Source organism: Telmatherina bonti, assembly GCF_933228915.1.
Source record: "Telmatherina bonti genome assembly, chromosome: 13".
Classification (NCBI taxonomy): Eukaryota; Metazoa; Chordata; class Actinopteri; order Atheriniformes; family Telmatherinidae; genus Telmatherina; species Telmatherina bonti.
This window is the reverse complement of record NC_136611.1, coordinates 3,473,634-3,494,065: the sequence shown is the minus strand read 5'-3', so window position 1 is coordinate 3,494,065 and position 20,432 is coordinate 3,473,634. Positions and strand designations below refer to the sequence as shown.

General features: G+C 48.6%; 1 protein-coding gene across 1 annotated transcript in view; it reads left to right on the top strand.

Annotated features, from left to right (window-relative positions):
- Positions 1-20,432, top strand: part of znf608 (zinc finger protein 608) — a gene marked incomplete at its 3' end in the record, with an annotated part of 67,059 nt that overhangs the window by 6,097 nt on the left and 40,530 nt on the right. The window contains exon 2 of the mRNA XM_079251177.1: positions 15,581-15,851. Coding sequence (XP_079107303.1) covers positions 15,581-15,851 — 271 coding nt within the window. The remainder of the gene's footprint in view (positions 1-15,580; positions 15,852-20,432) is intronic.

The window sequence follows — 20,432 nt, the reverse complement described above, 5'->3', positions numbered from 1 at the left end:
ACACCACACACACCACACACACCACACACACCATACACACCACACACACCACACACACCATACACACCACACACACCATACACACCATACACACCATACACACCACACACACCATACACACCATACACACCATACACACCACACACACCATACACACCACACACACCATACACACCACACACACCACACACACCACACACACCATACACACCATACACACCACACACACCATACACACCACACACACCATACACACCATACACACCATACACACCATACACACCACACACACCATACACACCACACACACCATACACACCACACACACCACACACACCACACACACCATACACACCATACACACCACACACACCATACACACCACACACACCATACACACCACACACACCACACACACCATACACACCACACACACCACACACACCATACACACCATACACACCACACACACCATACACACCATACACACCATACACACCACACACACCATACACACCATACACACCATACACACCATACACACCACACACACCATACACACCATACACACCATACACACCATACACACCACACACACCACACACACCACACACACCACACACACCACACACACCACACACACCATACACACCATACACACCATACACACCACACACACCACACACACCATACACACCATACACACCACACACACCATACACACCACACACACCACACACACCATACACACCACACACACCATACACACCACACACACCACACACACCATACACACCATACACACCATACACACCACACACACCATACACACCACACACACCACACACACCATACACACCATACACACCACACACACCATACACACCACACACACCATACACACCACACACACCACACACACCACACACACCACACACACCATACACACCATACACACCACACACACACCATACACACCATACACACCATACACACCATACACACCACACACACCATACACACCACACACACCATACACACCACACACACCATACACACCATACACACCATACACACCATACACACCATACACACCACACACACCATACACACCATACACACCATACACACCATACACACCACACACACCATACACACCACACACACCACACACACCACACACACCACACACACCATACACACCATACACACCACACACACCATACACACCATACACACCATACACACCACACACACCATACACACCACACACACCATACACACCACACACACCACACACACCATACACACCATACACACCACACACACCATACACACCATACACACCATACACACCACACACACCACACACACCATACACACCACACACACCACACACACCATACACACCACACACACCACACACACCATACACACCACACACACCACACACACCATACACACCACACACAACCACACACACCACACACACCATACACACCACACACACCACACACACCATACACACCACACACACCATACACACCACACACACCACACACACCATACACACCACACACCCACACACACCACACACACCATACACACCATACACACCATACACACCATACACACCATACACACCACACACACCATACACACCATACACACCATACACACCACACACACCATACACACCATACACACCATACACACCACACACACCATACACACCATACACACCATACACACCATACACACCACACACACCATACACACCATACCACCATACACACCACACACACCATACACACCACACACACCACACACACCACACACACCATACACACCATACACACCACACACACCATACACACTACACACACCACACACACCACACACACCACACACACCTACACACACCACACACACCATACACACCATACACACCACACACACCACACACACCACACACACCACACACACCACACACACCATACACACCATACACACCACACACACCATACACACCATACACACCATACACACCACACACACCACACACACTACACACACCACACACACCATACACACTACACACACCACACACACCATACACACCATACACACCACACACACCATACACACCACACACACCACACACACTACACACACCACACACACCACACACACCATACACACCACACACACCACACACACCATACACACCATACACACCATACACACCATACACACCACACACACCATACACACCATACACACCACACACACCACACACACCATACACACCATACACACCATACACACCATACACACCATACACACCACACACACCATACACACCATACACACCATACACACCATACACACCATACACACCACACACACCATACACACCATACACACCACACACACCATACACACCATACACACCATACACACCACACACACCACACACACTACACACACCACACACACCACACACACCATACACACCACACACACCACACACACCATACACACCATACACACCATACACACCATACACACCATACACACCACACACACCATACACACCATACACACCACACACACCATACACACCACACACACCACACACACCACACACACACACACCACACACACCATACACACCACACACACCATACACACCATACACACCACACACACCATACACACCATACACACCATACACACCATACACACCACACACACCATACACACCATACACACCATACACACCATACACACCACACACACCATACACACCATACACACCACACACACCATACACACCACACACACCACACACACCACACACAACCACACACACCATACACACCACACACACCATACACACCATACACACCACACACACCATACACACCATACACACCACACACACCACACACACCATACACACCACACACACCATACACACCATACACACCACACACACTACACACACCACACACACCACACACACCATACACACCACACACACCATACACACCACACACACCATACACACCATACACACCATACACACCATACACACCACACACACCACACACACCATACACACCATACACACCACACACACTACACACACCACACACACCATACACACCATACACACCATACACACCATACACACCACACACACCACACACACCATACACACCACACACACCATACACACCATACACACCACACACACCATACACACCATACACACCATACACACCACACACACCACACACACTACACACACCACACACACCACACACACCATACACACCATACACACCATACACACCATACACACCATACACACCACACACACCATACACACCATACACACCACACACACCATACACACCATACACACCATACACACCACACACACCACACACACTACACACACCACACACACCACACACACCATACACACCACACACACCACACACACCATACACACCATACACACCATACACACCATACACACCATACACACCATACACACCACACACACCATACACACCACACACACCACACACACCATACACACCACACACACACCACACACACCATACACACCATACACACCATACACACCATACACACCACACACACCATACACACCATACACACCACACACACCATACACACCATACACACCATACACACCATACACACCATACACACCATACACACCACACACACCATACACACCATACACACCATACACACCACACACACCATACACACCATACACACCACACACACCATACACACCACACACACCACACACACCACACACACCATACACACCACACACACCATACACACCACACACACCACACACACCACACACACCACACACACCACACACACCACACACACCACACACACTACACACACCACACACACCATACACACCACACACACCACACACACCACACACACCACACACACCATACACACCATACACACCATACACACCACACACACCACACACACCATACACACCATACACACCATACACACCACACACACCATACACACCATACACACCATACACACCACACACACCACACACACCATACACACCATACACACCATACACACCACACACACCATACACACCATACACACCACACACACCACACACACCATACACACCACACACACCACACACACCATACACACCACACACACCACACACACCACACACACCACACACACTACACACACCACACACACCATACACACCACACACACCACACACACCACACACACCACACACACCACACACACCACACACACCATACACACCACACACACCACACACACCACACACACCACACACACTACACACACCACACACACCATACACACCACACACACCACACACACCACACACACCATACACACTACACACACCATACACACCATACACACCACACACACCACACACACCACACACACCACACACCACACACACCATACACACTACACACACCACACACACCATACACACTACACACACCATACACACCATACACACCACACACACCACACACACCACACACACCACACACCAAACACACTACACACACCATACACACCACACACACCATACACACCACACACACCACACACACCATACACACCACACACACCACACACACCACACACACCACACACACTACACACACCACACACACCATACACACCACACACACCACACACACCACACACACCACACACACCACACACACCATACACACCATACACACCACACACACCACACACACCACACACACCATACACACCATACACACCACACACACCACACACACCATACACACCACACACACCACACACACCATACACACCATACACACCATACACACCATACACACCATACACACCACACACACCCGATGTGTTTCCGAACCACTCAGCACATCTTCCACTGAGACAAAATGTCCGACGCTGATTCCCAGCGAGGGTCAAACCACCGGCTGCTGGCTGACGACGGCGGAGTGTGACATGTGCAAAACTTCTACTGACAGCTGAGTGTTTACCAGGAAGCAGCATCAGTTTCACCTCGTCTGACCCCGACATGTTCAGATAGACATCAGTACTGAACAAAGTTGCAGCAGGGAAACGAGCCTTGAAGCGCTCAAACCGTAGCGGCACGTCTACAAGCAAGCAGAGTTTACTGGCAGGTACCGCCACGGAAACCCCCTGCAGAGTGTGTCGGACTCAGCTGCAGAGCGAGAGAAAGTCACCAGAGAAAGTCGCGTGTCTTTAGTTACAACAAACAACATATTAATGTTATAATGTTGTTTTTGGAGGGAAAACCACCAGTTCCAGTTGTATTTCCCGTCCCAGTTTGAGTTTAGCATTGATTAGCTCATTGGACGTGTTTGGTCCTGGTAGCTCCTCAGTGGATTTCAGATGACGTTTATAATAAACTAAAATTAATCCATCATGTAAAACCAGTATCATCAGGAAACTGATGCTAAAGGCTAGCTTCTATGCTAGCTACTGTACTGGTTCATACTGGGAATGTGGCACAGTGGGAAGCTGTTTGAGGGGGGACCGTTTTTACTTCTGCAACCCTAAACCTGCAGGGAACGGTTTCAGTGTGGACCAGTTTGTTCTGGCAGTTTGGTCTGGGGGGTCTGGATTTGGGAACCATGAGGAGGTTTTGTGTCTTAATGAGGTTTCAGGGATGATCCTGTTTGTCTTGTAGGACTGTTCCTCTTCTGTGGCCCAGAACTGTCAATCATTTTACATGGTACTCCATCGGTGTCGCGATTTCACAGAAATATGTGCAGAAATAAAATAAAAATAAATAAATAAAAGGTGTGAAAAGGCTGAAAGTGAGCATTTCAAGAGGAAATCTAATGAATAGTTCTGGATAAATGGATGGAATCGTGTTCATTGTTCAGCTGAATTTCGGTGTAAAATGATTTTTCATTTAACCCGGTTGGACCGAAGCTTTAAAAGAAGAGAAAGAAAACAAGTGGCTGAGCAAACGGCAGCTTGTGGAGGCTGGACTGAGAGTCCATTAGCCATCAGAGTATCGATGCCAACGGAGTGAAAAGGCTTCGCGGCGTGACTGTACGCCCACATGCTAAGCTCTACAGGCTCCCCAGCTTTTCTCTGCATCCATTCACCAAATCCTCCACTGCTGCAGGAGACTGAAATAAATCACATCTACTCCCACAGTCTGCCATTACCTGAAAGATTCAGCTCAGATATCCCTCCTTCCTCCTCCCTTCATATTTTATTCAGCTGCAGTCTTCCTAAAACACTCTGGTTCTTTCACCCTGCTGCTCTTCAATTCAACTTTATTTACACAGCAACAAATCATCTGAAGGTTGTACGGATACACTCCGATTCATTATAGTCGGACTCATCATGGTCCGATTCAGTATGGTCCGGATCATCGTGGTCTAATTCATTATGATCCAATTTATCATGATCCCGTTCCTCATGGACTGAGTCATTGTGGTCCAACTCATCATGGTCCGATTTAACATGATCCGATTCACCAGTCCGATTCCTCACGATGTGATTCATCACAGTCTGATTTCACGTGGTCCGATTCATTCTGGTCCAATTGTTCATGATTCAATTCATCAGTTTGATTCCTCATGGAACGATTCCTCATAGTCCAATTCCTCATGGATGATTTCCTTATGGTCATCTGATCGCTCGTGTTCCGATTCTTCATGATCCGATTGATTGGGGTCCGATACCTCATGGTCTGATTCATCATAGTCCAATTTCTTATGGTCCAATTCTTCATGATCCAATCCATCATAACCCGATTCATCATGGTCTGACTCATCGTGGTCCGATTCCTCACAATCTGATTCCTCGGGGTCTGATTTCTAACTGCTTCATATAAATTGGTTTATATAAACCAGATCATGGATTAATGATTTATCTGAAGAAACCAGAACCAGGAAGTAAAACCTGCATGATGTGAGTTATCAGAGAACACGTTGAGAGTCACGTTGAAAGGACGAAGGCTCAGATTGGTCTCGTGTCGGTGGGGTTTCAGGTGGGTCATCATGGGGACAAGGTGGAACCTGCAGGTGAACGATACAGGTGAGAGATGCAAACGCTGGTTTCACACATGGCAACCATCTTTGTTTTTTTTCCAGCCACTCTGCCACCTCAGTATCTCAGTCAGCACACGCATGTGCACACGCACACGCCTCCTCTTTCAGCCGCCTGACAATACAGACAGGGATGATTTTTGTCTGGGAACAAAAAAGAAAGAAAAAAAACATCAGTGTGGCTGAGCGGTTTAATAGGAGGGAGGAGGAAGAGGAGCAGCAGGAGATGAAGAGGAGAGGACAAAGAAGAGACAAGAAAAAGGAAATGGAGATGAAAATATGTAAAAAAGAGAAGAAGAGAAGGTGGAGGATGAAAGGAAGAAGAGAAGGATCGAAGAGCAGGAGGATTCAGAGGGAGGATGAGGAAGATGGAACGAAGGCAGAGTTAACGCCCCCCCCGGTCCGTTCGGGTCAATCCGCCCGGCGAGCGAGTCAGAACAACTGTGGGATTCTTTCTGCTCTGAAACGTGGAGCTTTAATTGTCCTCGTCCTCCAGCAGCCGAAGACAGAGACGTTCATCAGGACACAGTTCGTTACTTCGCCGGAAAAACACATCCGTCAGATATCAGCGTCTTTCAAATTAAAAGTGCATCCGATCAATGGATCGATTTGATTGGCTCATTGACCACATGATCATCCATCCACATGGATCTGATTAGTTATGCTGTTAACTAGCTGCTTAAATCAGCTTCACCATGGAAACGTGACGTGTGTCGATAAAGGCCTTTAAAAACCGCTCCTCCTCCTCTTCTTCTTCTTTCCTTCAACTGAATGTGCTCAGTGTTTGAGTGATGTGAGGCATTTTGTCCATAGACTGTATATAAAAGATGGGCGGAGCCTCCGTGACGTCACCCGTAGGTTTCTGAAGAGCTGAATTGAAGCTCGGTGGGCGGTTCCTACCATCACCATCTTGGCAGGGGCATGCGTGTCGTCTCGCCCGGAAAATACAAATATGGGCGAAGAGGCGGAGCTGAGAGGGGGGCTGTGAGCGTCATGGTGGATGATTGACATCGAGCGAACTCCGAGCTTTCTGTAGCTAACAGCTAACCGAGGTAACCTGGAGCTAACAGGAGCTAACCAGCTAACGGAGGTAAGCGGGCTAAAGCTAAGTCACGTTGTTAACCGGCTAAAAACCGCGGTTGTTCTACGTTCTTCTGACTTGAAGTGGGAGATCGGGTATCTGTCAATCAAAAGGACACGCCCCTAAATACGCAAAATTTCGAGATTAAATTACTTTTAAATGGGCGAGTTAGAAAAAAATTCACTCCCCCCACAGTTGTCATGAAGGTAAACCTGACCTATTAAACCTAAAATTGATTTTTCAACCAGGCTGTCAACATGTTTATTTCTGCTTTAAACATGTTTATTACTGCATACGAGATCTGGTTCTTTCGGTCACGACCCACAGCTCATGACCATAGGTGATGGTAGGAACGTAGATCGACTGGTAAATCGAGATCTTCACCTTCTGGCTCAGCTCCTTCTTCACCACAAAGAAGTGGTGTTTCCTCCGCAGGGTGGCCGGGCTCTCCCTTAGAGATAGGGTGAGGAGCTCGGTCATCCGGGAGGAGATCAGAGTAGAGCCGCTGCTCCTCCGCATCGAGAGGAACCAGTTGAGGTGGCTCGGGCATCTGGTCAGGATGCCTCCTGGACCTCCCTGGTGAGGTGTTCCAGGAACGTCCCTCTGGGAGGAGACCCCGGGGAAGACCCAGGACACGCTGGAGGGATTATATCTCTCGGCTGGCCTGGGAACGCCTGGGGATCCCCTCTGCTTAGGCTGCTGCCCCCGCGACCCGACCCCGGATAAGCGGCAGAAGATGGATGGATGGATATGTTTATTTCTGCTATAAACATGTTTATTTCTGCTGTTCTGTCCCGTCGATCCCACGTCGGGATCAAACAGACAAGTTGAGGGTCGAGTTCGACTCAAACTGCCGACTTCAGCCTTCAGGCTCAGGATGTCTGATCCAAAGCCGATCCGTCTTCCCTCGCCACATCCCGGCTGCTCATGAAGCGAAGTCCAGAAGCCGACATACTCTGTCTTTTCTGGGATTTTTACATGAAGAATCGCTGTGAGAGATGATGATTGTTTGCTTTTAGCCCACCAGGGAGCCGGTCGATGCTCATTTTCCCGCTCGGCTGCAGCCTGTGTGTGAATTGTGATGAAGCACTGTAACGTCTGAGGAAGCCGTTAATGGCAGAGCGGGAATCACCAGGGATCTTCTTTCTTCTTTTAAACCTAATGCGCTCGGTGGGAGAAGTCCTGGTGGTCTCTGTCAGCAGCTGTGTGGGAGTAAACAAACGCTTCCAGGAGCTCCAAAGTCAGATTTCTTTTGTCTGTTTGCTGTTTTGTTTCATAAATTCGGCTTTATCAGACGGTCTGCATAACAAGCTGCCAACAGACAGAAAAACACGAAGCTCTGCAGGAAACCGAGCAGCAAAAGTCCTTTTGTTCAGTGGTTTAACAGGAACGTCTCTCTAACGCGACAGTTTCATTCAGGCAGTCGACAAGACGACTAGACACAACCAGCGATAACTTTTCTAACCTCGGCGCAGGATTCACAAACCGTTAACATCCGACTGGACCGGCAGCATCATCCTCAGATCCATGTGGGGAAGTCGTGTCTCCTGTTCCCTGAACCTCTTGGTCCACTCCGACCCATGACTCCTGGTGTCGTGTTGGAAAATGGCCGTGTCAACAGAACCGTGGAATTAACTCGTCGTTCAGGAGATTCACCGCCAGCTGACCTCGGCCTCCGTTCCACCAATGAGGTCGAGTCAGGACAAAAAAACTGGAACAGTACCCTAATATCCAACCTGACCAATCTAACGTTTATATCCTGTTGGGAAACCGATCCAACCCAAAAGGTGGAGCGTGACTCTGCAGTCCTGTGATTGGTCGAGTGAAAGAGGGAACCGCTCCTGGTTTAGAGCAACAAATCTTCTTTTTGACATGGCGCCACAAAGCACTGTGGACGTCCAAGGAGGTCCGCACTCTGGATCAGCAAGGTTGAAGAGGTCCAGAGGCGTGGCACCGCAGTGGCGTCGCATAGCTGAGGCATCGATACGCCGCCTCTCGGGTTACGTTTGGCTGTAGCTAACCGTCCTGGAAATGAGGCTATAATGTTCCTAAACCTTGAACTGAACTTGGACCCGGACCTAAACCTAGACCAGAACCTGAACCAAGACATAAACCTGGACCTGAACCTAAACATAATCCTAGACATAAACCTAGACCTGAACCTCAACCGGAACCTGGACCTGAACCTGGACCAGAACTTGAACCTGGACCTGAACCGTGACCTGAACCTGGAACGGACCGCTCGCCGCATTGCCTTCGGACCGCTCGTTCCATCGCCTTCGAACCGCTCGTCCCATCGCCTTCGAACCGCTCGTCCCATCGCCTTCGAACCGCTCGTCCCATCGCCTTCGAACCTCTCGTCCCATCGCCTTCGAACCGCTCGTTCCATCGCCTTCGAACCTCTCGTCCCATCGCCTTCGAACCTCTCGTTCCATCGCCTTCGAACCGCTCGTTCCATCGCCTTCGAACCGCTCGTCCCATCGCCTTCGAACCGCTCGTCCCATCGCCTTCGAACCGCTCGTTCCATCGCCTTCGAACCGCTCGTTCCATCACCTACGAACCGCTCGTTCCATCACCTACGAACCGCTCGTTCCATCACCTACGAACAGCTCGTCCCTTCGCATTTGGAACGCTCGTCCCATCGCATTTGGAACGCTCGTCCCATCGCATTCGGAACATGCGTCCCATCGCATTCGGAACGCTCGTCCCATCGCATTTGGAACGCTCGTCCCATCGCATTCGGAACATGCGTCCCATCGCATTCGGAACGCTCGTCCCATCGCAAGGGCGTAACTTTAGGTTTACCATTGGGGGGGTTTGCACTCTTTGCTTGCTTTTTCACTTGTTTAATTATTCACATTTGCATAAAGAGTCCAGGTAATTTGGTGGGTCTGTATAAAACATGTATTGTGGTACTTTTACTGTGACTTACTTGACATTATTGCAGCTGTGAACTTGACCATTTATGCCACAATGACAAAGTAATGACTGGTACATCCTACTGTATTTAGGCACAAGCTAGCAAGGCCATGGCAGCTTCTAGTCAGCTGATTTTGTGCTTGTGTCAACTATAAATGAAAAAAAAAAAATCAAAAACTTTCAAGTTAAACCAGTTGCATACTGACACCAATATACTATATCCAGCAAATGTCTCAACAACACTTCCCCATGTAGACAGGATGGAGAGTGGAGATGATGGAGACCTCCCTGGTAGCCATCCATTTTATGAAGAGAAGGTCACCCTCCCTGATCCACCTGATGGAGCCTCTCTTAGATTTTTTGTCCTTGGCGTTCTCCTGAGTTGTTGGCACTCCAGCTCTGCCCTGGCTGTAGGTTCCACACCCCCAAACCCCTGCCGGCTGAGATAACGGAACAGGAGACGGCTTGTCACAGTAAACCATGTTGCCACTCCCCAGGTTCTCCTTATTCACCAGCTCTGTCACCACACCAAAAGAAGGCTCATTACCTGAAGCATCCTGATTTTTTTCTGGGTACAGCTTGAACCCAGCTGTGTACCCATTTACATCAGCTAACACAAAAACTTTAATTCCCCATTTTGTTGGTTTGTCTTTAATATATTGCTTTAGTTTGAGCCTTGCTTTTGTGGCTTTCATCAACCAAGATGTGCTGCTTTGGATGGTAACTCTTGCATTGGTTTCTGATCATTTCCATGAGAGGCCTGACCGTTTGCAGGGTGTCATATTCCTCTGTACCCTTCTTCAGTTTGTCTATGGCGTCCTTTTCTGGATCACTTATGTGCAAGTTAGAGGTGATTGCTTGAAACCTGTCTTGAGATGACTGAAGCAGGAAAAGCCACATGAAAAATATTTTTTAATCTCCAATAGTTAGACATTTTTGGGAGGTTGCAGACAGAGATAAACAGCATCATGCCCAGGTATTTTGAGAGCTCCCGTGGGGTTAGGTCAGCCCAAAAGAAATTTCTTCCCTCTCTCCAAATTCTTCTTTTGTTTGAGTTTGCACACAACAGCCTGAGCACCTCACAGTCAAAAAAGAAGGAAAAAATATCATCTGGTGCATGTGTGCCAGTGGTCAGAAGGGGTTGGACACCAGTGGTATGTTTAGGGCTAAATCTGGGTGGGTGAGGGTTGGCAGTGTCATGGTCTGCCTCAGTTTTCCAGGCCTGATGATGATGTGGTGACCTGCTACGATGGGCATCACCAGCAGCATCATCACCTCTGCTCCTTTGACCTTGGCCACGAGTCTGACTTTGTCCCTGCCTTTTGTCATCATTACTGAATGAACGTTCATCAGAGTAATATCTAAAAAATATGAACATACCGTGACATTAGAAAAGACTTAGAAAAAAAAGAAAAAGAAAAATCTTCTACAGAAAAATGAAAGCCTTCATGAATAAGACATTTTAGACAAAGCCAATAAAAACATGGACTAGACAATGAAGACACATCGCTGTAATGAACCTGGGAATATTCAGTGCATACAAACTGTATTATGTGGTTGAGATGCTGCACCTGACTCCTCCTGTCCATCCTCCAGAAATCTCACCGAGACTTTCCTCTCTCTTTCAGATCTCCTCAGATTATCTCCATTATTTACCAAATTATTTACAAAATGTCACTGTGATTACTAAGGGTTAGGTCTGTATAAAAACAGGAACTATGGCAAAAAGATGAAAGTTAGCAAGAAACATGGAATGATGAAGAAAGAAGATGAATTAGAACAAAAACACAGAAAAAACACCCTAAAAACTATCAAAATCTATACTAATAAAATTATTTATGATTACAAAATATTATTTACATGAGGTATTTGGACAAAAACACAGCAGAGAACCCGCCAATATCCGCTAAATTACCGCTACGATGCTACAGATGTTTGCTCAGTCTCCGCTGCTGCTTCCTGGGGCTGCTCACTTTACCCCGCCCTCTCGTGCGTACCCCTGTGAAAACCATAACATGTCACATATCAACAGAAAGCTACGTTTCTCAGCTTTCAGAATCTGTTGGAACTACATTGATAGTGTAAATGGTTGCGGAGTTACGCTAGTTCGAATAGCGGGTGTCATTTTCTATTGGCGCCGATAGAATCGTTATGTTATTTTTGGGGGGGGGGGTTGTATTGGTTGGATATGATGCAACCCCCCTATCCCCTGTGCAAATTACGCCATTGGTCCCATCAGCTTTGGACCGCTCGTCCCATCGCCTTCGGACCGCTCGTCCCATCGTCTTCGGACCGCTCGTCCCATCGTCTTCGGACCGCTCGTCCCATCGCCTTCGGACCGCTCGTCCCATCGTCTTCGGACCGCTCGTCCCATCGCTTTCGGACCGCTCGTCCCATCGTCTTCGGACCGCTCGTCCCATCGTCTTCGGACCACTCGTCCCATCGCCTTCGGAACGCTCGTCCCATCGCTTTCGGACCGCTCGTCCCATCGCCTTCGGACCGCTCGTCCCATCGTCTTCGGACCACTCGTCCCATCGCCTTCGGAACGCTCGTCCCATCGCTTTCGGACCGCTCGTCCCATCGCCTTCGGACCGCTCGTCCCATCGTCTTCGGACCACTCGTCCCATCGCCTTCGGAATGCTCGTCCCATCGCTTTCGGACCGCTCGTCCCATCGCCTTCGGACCGCTCGTCCCATCGCCTTCGGACCGCTCGTCCCATCGCCTTCGGACCGCTCGTCCCATCGCTTTCGGACCGCTCGTCCCATCGCTTTCGGACCGCTCGTCCCATCGCCTTCGGACCGCTCGTCCCATCGCCTTCGGACCGCTCGTCCCATCGTCTTCGGACCGCTCGTCCCATCGCCTTCGGACCGCTCGTCCCATCGTCTTCGGACCGCTCGTCCCATCGCCTTCGGAATGCTCGTCCCATCGCTTTCGGACCGCTCGTCCCATCGTCTTCGGACCGCTCGTCCCATCGTCTTCGGACCGCTCGTCCCATCGCCTTCGGACCACTCGTCCCATCGCCTTCGGAACGCTCGTCCCATCGCTTTCGGACCGCTCGTCCCATCGCCTTCGGACCGCTCGTCCCATCGTCTTCGGACCACTCGTCCCATCGCCTTCGGAACGCTCGTCCCATCGCTTTCGGACCGCTCGTCCCATCGCCTTCGGACCGCTCGTCCCATCGTCTTCGGACCGCTCGTCCCATCGTCTTCGGACCACTCGTCCCATCGCCTTCGGAATGCTCGTCCCATCGCTTTCGGACCGCTCGTCCCATCGCCTTCGGACCGCTCGTCCCATCGTCTTCGGACCGCTCGTCCCATCGCCTTCGGAATGCTCGTCCCATCGCTTTCGGACCGCTCGTCCCATCGTCTTCGGACCGCTCGTCCCATCGTCTTCGGACCGCTCGTCCCATCGCCTTCGGACCACTCGTCCCATCGCCTTCGGAACGCTCGTCCCATCGCTTTCGGACCGCTCGTCCCATCGTCTTCGGACCGCTCGTCCCATCGTCTTCGGACCACTCGTCCCATCGCCTTCGGAACGCTCGTCCCATCGCTTTCGGACCGCTCGTCCCATCGCCTTCGGACCGCTCGTCCCATCGTCTTCGGACCGCTCGTCCCATCGTCTTCGGACCACTCGTCCCATCGCCTTCGGAATGCTCGTCCCATCGCTTTCGGACCGCTCGTCCCATCGCCTTCGGACCGCTCGTCCCATCGTCTTCGGACCGCTCGTCCCATCGCCTTCGGACCGCTCGTCCCATCGTCTTCGGACCGCTCGTCCCATCGCCTTCGGACCGCTCGTCCCATCGCTTTCGGACCGCTCGTCCCATCGTCTTCGGACCGCTCGTCCCATCGTCTTCGGACCGCTCGTCCCATCGCTTTCGGACCGCTCGTCCCATCGTCTTCGGACCGCTCGTCCCATCGCCTTCGGACCGCTCGTCCCATCGCTTTCGGACCGCTCGTCCCATCGTCTTCGGACCGCTCGTCCCATCGTCTTCGGACCGCTCGTCCCATCGCTTTCGGACCGCTCGTCCCATCGTCTTCGGACCGCTCGTCCCATCGCCTTCGGACCGCTCGTCCCATCGCCTTCGGACCGCTCGTCCCATCGCCTTCGGACCGCTCGTCCCATCGTCTTCGGACCGCTCGTCCCATCGCTTTCGGACCGCTCGTCCCATCGTCTTTGGACCGCTCGTCCCATCGCTTTCGGACCGCTCGTCCCTTCGGCTTCGGACCGCTTGTTGAGCAGCAGGAATCGTCCAATGGGAGGCACCAACCTGTTAGCTTACTGCGATCCATAGAAATATGTCTTTTTCTAAAATCTCCTCCTGACTTATGATAAAACTAAAGTTATAGGAAGTGAAATGACATAAATACTCTGATGAATCTCTTCTTCTGTGCAGGTGGACCCCATGTTTACGGTACCAGCACCCCCAGCTCCAGGCCACCCAGGGGCCCCTGGATCCTCCCTGCCCTCCGTCCCCTCCTTCTCCCCCCCGGCGCTGCCCACCTCCAACCCAAAGCAGCTGGCGGTGAAGACCAGGTCCATCGGTACCAATACACACGACGGCGGCACCTCTGGGGCCCTGGAGGGGGAGCCGCCCTGCCTGGGGCCCTGCCAGCCCGGGACCAGCGTCAACTTGGAGGGCATCGTGTGGCATGAGACGGAGGAAGGTGAGGGGTGTTCGTCCTTACTGTCACTGAAACCTCATCCAATCCGGTTCCTGGACTTTGGTTCTGGTCCTGTAGCTTCATGAGTTTCCAGGCTTAGTCTACAGAACTTCATCGTTCTGGTTCCTGATGCCGTTTCCAGATTTATGGAAGGCTTTATTCCAGGGCCGCTGCTAGCCATCTGGGGGCCTTAACCGAACCCCCACCCCCCTCAGCCATCAGTTTAATTTGCTCTTTTTTTAAGTCATTAAAGACTAAAATTTCCACAATTTGTAGGTAAAACTGTCTGCTCAAAACAACCAAACATTCAAACACTTTCAATGTTTTTAGTGGCGGATTTTTTTTTAGTAGTTTTAGTAGTGAAGGTGATTTATGGAATAACTTGAGTGACAAAATGAAATAAAATATGCTATGTTTTGCTAAGAGAAGCACGAGTCATCGACTTGACCTTCTGGTCTTGGCTCAAGATTAACCAAGTATTAGTACTTTGTGTCAGAAAGAAGTAAACAGTATACTAAAGTACAAGTACAAGCTTGAGAAAGTATAAATGTAAGCTGCAGTAGCCGTCAATCAACTCAGTTTTAGACTTGTCTATACTTTTATGTATAGGCCAAGTATACTTCACTATACTAGTATTAAATATATATAAATTGCTATATAAAAGTAAACTTTAAGTATGCTACCTTAGTTTTAGTATGAAATTATGATACTTGTAGCACACTTAAAGTACTTTTTGCTCAGAGTATGAGCAGATGTTTTATGCTTATCTGTGATTGATTGAAGAAGTCTGTTTGACTCCTGATGTCTAAAACGAACCGTGGTTGTTCACCTGAAGGAACATGTTACTGCATTGGTGCAGGTATAATTTATTTACATCCTCATGTTCAATAAACTGAATGTTCATGTACAAGTAAACTTTTTTAACAAAAAAAAAAAAAAAAAGCCCGTAGGCTACTATATTAGCAGCTAACGCTAATCCCGCAGGCTCCTACATTAGCAGCTAATGCTAATCCCGCAGGCTCCTACTTTAGCAGCTAATGCTAATCCCGCAGGCTCTCACTCTGTCCATCTTTCCATCTGAGTCAGAGGAAGATCTGGTTGCACCTTAAAGACGTTTGTGACGGTTTTTGTAGTCTGGTCACGTTTAGTTTGGTTTTGTTTTATTTTGAAGGATCTGTTTCCTTGTATCGTGTTTTGCTTCCTGTTCATTAATTCCCGGCCTTGACTCTTTCATTCATGTCACCTGTTCCTTATCGGCTCCTCGGTGTGTGTAGAGTCCTTTGGTTTTCAGTTTCCTGTGTCAGATTATCCGGTCCAGTTTCCCTAGTCCAGGTTTTGTAAGTAAAAAACTTTGCTCCTGTATTCCACCGGTCTCGTGCCGCTTCGTCCTACAACCATGTCCTTACATGCGCCTCACTGTGACCTTTTTATTCATTTAATCAGCTGTTCAGAACTTTCTGAGGCAGGAAGATTCCTGGAGGAGCATGAACGCATCACTGAAGCTGCATTTACGCGGGTACAATATTACGCCACCTTTCCTGGCTCGTTAAACATCTCCATGAGGATAAAACAATGCTGTTAAACACGCTGGAGACCAGCGAGCAGATGCTCCTCACAGTCCAGTTGTCTGGTTCCACCGGGTTAAACATCTGGAAGCAGACGCAGGAGGTTTCTGCATCGCCCATCAAACACACCGCAGCAGGATCGTCGCCCCCTCTGCAGCCAATACACACCTCCGTCCTCAGCGGGGTGCGCTGGTTCTGTTAGTCCAGACAGGGTTCTGCTGATACGACCACCTTCTGGTACCAGATGGTCTTCCTCATCTGGACCATCCTCCAGTACTGGGTCGCCCTCTTCATCAGGAACACCTTCTGGCACCGGGTAAGGCTGCTCGATCATGACAAAAACTATAATCACAATTATTTAGACTGAAATTGAGATCTGGATAATTTAACACAATTATCCAGTATTTATAAACAACGCTGCGCGTCGTGGTGTTCTAGACTCCGTGTCGTACATTATAACCGTATAATGCACGATTCCGAGTTGTTTAATCCGCTTTTACCGCTTATATAGGAACTATTTTACGCTGGCCTGGATATAGTTTTATGCCAAACAACCGCTGTCAGGCTGCAGCGCGTTTCTCTCATTCACCTGTTAAAAGACAGCTGATCTGAACCAGCTGGTTAACGCGTTGCTATGGTAACGCCCCGTAACGGAGGGATATTACAGTGTTTAACTGGCCGAACTATGTATAGGAAAATAATGCAGCCATTTGTCACTGACAATGGTATAAAGTATGTTTAGGTGAACTTCCACAACCTACTGCAGTTATTCTACATTGACCTGCAGCCGGAGCCGACTGAGACTGGCCGCCTGGGAGTGCTTTAGGACGGGAGAGGCTCCCGCTGCTCCTTCCTTACAGTAACTGCAGAACAATATGTGTCTTCAAGTCAGTCGCCAAAACACCAGAAAAGTCTCTAATAGCTCCAGTAAAAGCTGCTAGATTTGTCGCTTTTAACAAAAAAAGTCTCCAGATTTAGCGAGAAAGTCTCCAAGTTGGCAACAGTGTCTGAATGAAAGCAAAGCGGCTGTGGGAGGAGTTTACAGCACAGCGCTGCAACGCCAGAGACGCTCGATTAGCAGCTGAAGACAGCAGGAGAAGAAACTGCAGAGAGAAAAATAATCACACACTTTTATTTTTATCATCGTTGGAAACTCAGATTAAGATCCGATTAATTAGTACCAGGACCTGTACTTGTTCTGGGTCATCCTCTTCATCAGGACCACCTTCTGGTACCAGGTCCTGTATTTGATCTTGCTGGGCCGTGTGATTGGCCGATTAACCCGTTTGGGCGGCCTTTTAATCATTTAATGTTTGCTTTGATGCTACATTTGTTGTTTTATTTGCTTTATTACTTAAAAATGTAATTTCTTTTCTGTATTTTGCACCATGTATTTTTCTGTACGGTGACCTTGACTGTCTAGAAAGGCGCCTATAAATAAAAGGTCTTATTGAACCGGTGAGAGTGACGCAGGTGATGGTGGCAGGACGTTTCAGCCTGTATTTAAACTCTCGACACAGCAAATTCCCGTGAATCCACGCAGACTCGGCTGTTCTTTCAGCCCTGCAGGGACTTTTAATCTGCACCTGTTTTCCTTCCGTTACGTCTCCTGATTACTCTCCATCCTGACGCCTTCTTGTTGTGTATAAGCTGTTTACATGCAGCATCACACTGAATACATCACACGCTGACAACGTTGCCGTGGAAACCAAGCATGTGCAAACCAGTTAAAACCAGGTAAAGCAGCATAGCTAGTTCCCACTAAAAGGGCGGCCCGGTCCAACCCAGCAGGACCAGACTTCTTCAGACCATCTCAGAGCGAGAGTGGGGACAGTTTGAGGATGATGGAGGAGTGAAAAGTCATGGCGGTGGGGATACAAGAGGGGGAGGGTGCAGGTTGCATGTTAATTAGAGTGAATGCTAATTGGACAGACAGACAGAAGAGCTTTCCCTCCTCTTCCCTGCAGGGTGCATGACTGATGAGAGCTAATCAAACTCTGATTGGACTGACTGTTAGTTAGAAATCATGTTTGTCTGGATGCAGGAGATGAAGTCAGTTACGACTGAATGCCACGAAGTGACTTGTATGTAAACATCAAAGCTAGTGTGGAACTATTTAGGCTTTTTATTAGCAAATGTCAAGTATGACTGTCATAACTACGTATTTTACAGAAGTCTAATCACAATCATGTTATGATGAAAGTGTTTTTGTGGCTTCAAACAAGTTATGACTGTAGCGGCACACCCAGCATATTGCATCGCCATCTTTAAAAACAGAAGCTGAAAGGTGACAAACTTGTTAGCCTTTTTAGCTGTAAATTCCCGTCTGTTGCCGAGAAATATTCAGATGCAAATATTTGGTTGTGAATATTAGGAAAACTGATGTTCAGTCATTAAAATGGAACTTTCTAAATCGCTCTATGGAATTTTCTCACTAATGTGAATGTTCCCAATGAACCGGTGTGTATCCCTCAAACGTAGCGTGTTCGTCTGATTTGCACATAAAGAGACCAGTTTTTATGATTCTCTGAGCTGTTTGCTTCTCCAGATAACGCGAATTTAGCATAACAGTTTGACATCCAGTTCTGTTAGAAAGTCCTGATCCAGGATCCTGATCCAGTCCTCATGTCTTCATCTCTGACTTTGTTGTAATCGCTCAAAGTCAACAGTTCGCCAGCTTTCTAAAGGTTTTTTTTTAGCTATTTTCCTATTTTCAAGTCCAAATCTAATAACTGAACCAGTTCCAGTTCAGTCCTGGTACCATACCAGTTTAAGTCCACCAGATATGAATGAATGAATTAATGAATGCTAACACAGCAACAAACGTGAGCTTGTTTAATGTATTGTTCCTTCTTTAGACTCATTTCCTAAAAAATGACTTCTATAGCTAAACACTGCAGCTAGCATCATATTTATGCTCACTTCATCATATTTTAGCTAACAGCTGCTACAGTAGTCTTGGTATAATGTCATGGCTAAAGTTTTATAGTTTAGGCTGATATGTTTAGGCTAAAATAGA